The 2,236-nt window shown below is 30.2% G+C and overlaps 1 protein-coding gene across 1 annotated transcript; it reads right to left on the reverse strand.

Moving 5' to 3' along the window:
• Positions 1 to 432: 432 nt before the first annotated feature.
• On the reverse strand, positions 433 to 2,236 carry LOC124924747 (UDP-N-acetylglucosamine transporter UGNT1-like). Its single transcript, XM_047464741.1, has 10 exons — positions 2,134 to 2,236; positions 1,980 to 2,086; positions 1,753 to 1,905; positions 1,533 to 1,666; positions 1,333 to 1,463; positions 1,206 to 1,250; positions 1,031 to 1,128; positions 848 to 955; positions 701 to 757; positions 433 to 612 (listed from the first exon to the last, which is right to left on the reverse strand). The coding sequence occupies exons 1-10, from the start codon at positions 2,234 to 2,236 to the stop codon at positions 538 to 540; spliced, it is 1,011 nt and encodes a 336-aa protein (XP_047320697.1). The 3' UTR covers positions 433 to 537.

Consider the following 2,236-nt stretch of genomic DNA (forward strand, 5'->3'; position numbering starts at 1 on the left):
AAAATATTCTCTAAGCCCGAAAATGTTTAAATTATGGGCCTGTCTTTGAAATTGTCCACAAAAAGTATTTGAAATTTGAATTTATATTTAAAAATTTAATCCTATTCAAGATAATCTACTAGGAATCATATTCTCCATGTATATAAGTGTAATTATGAAATGGAAAATTGTCAATAGAAAACATTTTATTTTGTCAATTATCTTTTCTGAATAGTTATTTAAATAAAATAATATTCTAAATTACGCATATTTATCTAAATAGAGATTATTGAATTTTTGACTCTATCTATTTAAAATTTATATTATAATGAGATTTAACGAGAATAAGAAAGAATAGTTTAGTTTTAATAAAAGAAATTGTGTTAAATTGACATTTGGATCACTCTTTTTGTGTACTATATAGACAATAGAGACATTATAATTTATGGTTATTTGAAATATGATTCCTTAGTTTACAATTTATTATTCTCTAAATCCAAATCCAACAAATATCTATAGATAGACCATATGCATTCAAAGTATCTTATAATTAACTATCTATTTCCCTTTGAGCTTGCAGTAAGCATAGAACAATGCCCCCAGAAAACCAATAGATTGTCCCACCACATTCAACTGTCACAAAACATGAAATATAAATCACCAAATTGAATAAATCATAAATATATGAAATCAAATCTTTATAGGTGGAAATCAAGCTAACCGAGTCGAATGGGAGCCCGCCAAACAGAATCCAGCCAAATCCAATCGTCAACAAATCCTACATTCGCAATATTAAAACACACATTATAACTTTCCTATAGTAACAACAATAATAAATTTACTACATTTTCATTCATGTCCTCATTACCTTCAAGTTACCACAAACCGACTGCGTTAGAGGCGAGTTAAGAGTTGTGTTTAGGTACACTGTATAGTTCAACATAAACGCCATAATACAAGACAACATCATCACTACCTATAAAAGAATTTACATATTCCATATTATAATTGATCACATTCATCCCTCGCAAATCAAATCGACGAATATAACCTGAAATCCACGGTTAAATAGCTGATCGAATTTCGCTGCAGCTTCTAAGTCTCCACAAATGAGTGTCCATATTAGTAAAACTGGTCCACAAATAAGTCCTTCAAAAAGCATATGTTAGCATGCTCTATATATATAATAATTTCAATGTAGGGAAGAATACACATATATATTATACCATTGCACCACATAATGCCAAAGCTATTAAGTCCAGTGGTTCTTACTGAATAAAAAAACATTGAACAATATTAGATAAAATTGAACTATTTCATTAACTAATTAAAAGGTTAAAAAAATAATGTTACCAATTCGAACTACAAGAGCAAGATATACAGCAGTGCAGATGTTTGATATGAAGACAATAGTATAACTTTGTAGGTCGAAAGACAAGTCTCCAGCTCCGGCTACAAATGCTCCCAACAATATAACCGCGACACTATACATAATAATATGTTATATTCATTTACAAATTAGGATATAAATTGAAATTAATCAATATAATTACCTAACTATAATCGGGTAGGAATGTTTTTTCCCTACCAAAAGATATTCAGCTACCATTGTAAGGGCGATGGTTGTCCGCCTAAGGGCGGTATACATCGGAATGCTTATTCCTCGGACAGATTCCATAGATGCTAACTTTAATAAATTAATTAGTTCATCAATAATATATCATTCTTATTGAATATATGACATATATTAAGTTAGTTTAATTAGATATTTACCATGTAAAGTAAATAAGATGATGCTAGAGGAATAGTATGAAGTAGTGACTTGAAAGGCACAAGTAGAATTGTGTTTGATTCTTCATCATTATTTGAAAAGGAGATGATCTTCCAAAATCGCATCACATAGAGAAGAAAACATGAACATGTTATCTGCAACCAACCATAAATTAAGGTTAATTAAGGATGAACCATGTTCTTAGAATTGCATCATTTGTTAAAATCACCTGAAATAATGTGATCACATTTGCATAGGGGAAGTTAAAAGAGGAAAGAACTGCTTTGTTGAATATTATCAACAGAACTGCAATAAAAACACAGACATATATATAGACTGAGAGAGAGAGAGAGGAAGAGATAAAAACAGAGTATGTATTATACCCGCACAAAACATGTAAGCAATGGCGGCTTGGATATTCTTTCCTTTCATTGAGGAAACCGGATTGCAGGTAATTGGTAATTTCAAGGGTTTTAGAATACCCAT

Source organism: Impatiens glandulifera, chromosome 2 (assembly GCF_907164915.1).
Source record: "Impatiens glandulifera chromosome 2, dImpGla2.1, whole genome shotgun sequence".
NCBI lineage: Eukaryota > Viridiplantae > Streptophyta > Magnoliopsida > Ericales > Balsaminaceae > Impatiens > Impatiens glandulifera.

Excerpts from the sequence above, each read along its gene's own strand:
- LOC124924747 (XM_047464741.1), bottom strand. The coding sequence starts at position 2,236 with ATGGGTATTCTAAAACCCTTGAAATTACCAATTACCTGCAATCCGGTT. Across the intron at positions 1,906-1,979 it reads ATGTGATCACATTATTTCAG|ATAACATGTTCATGTTTTCT; the intron begins GTGATTTTAACA and ends GGTTGGTTGCAG. Across the intron at positions 1,129-1,205 it reads TGGCATTATGTGGTGCAATG|GACTTATTTGTGGACCAGTT; the intron begins GTATAATATATA and ends TGCTTTTTGAAG.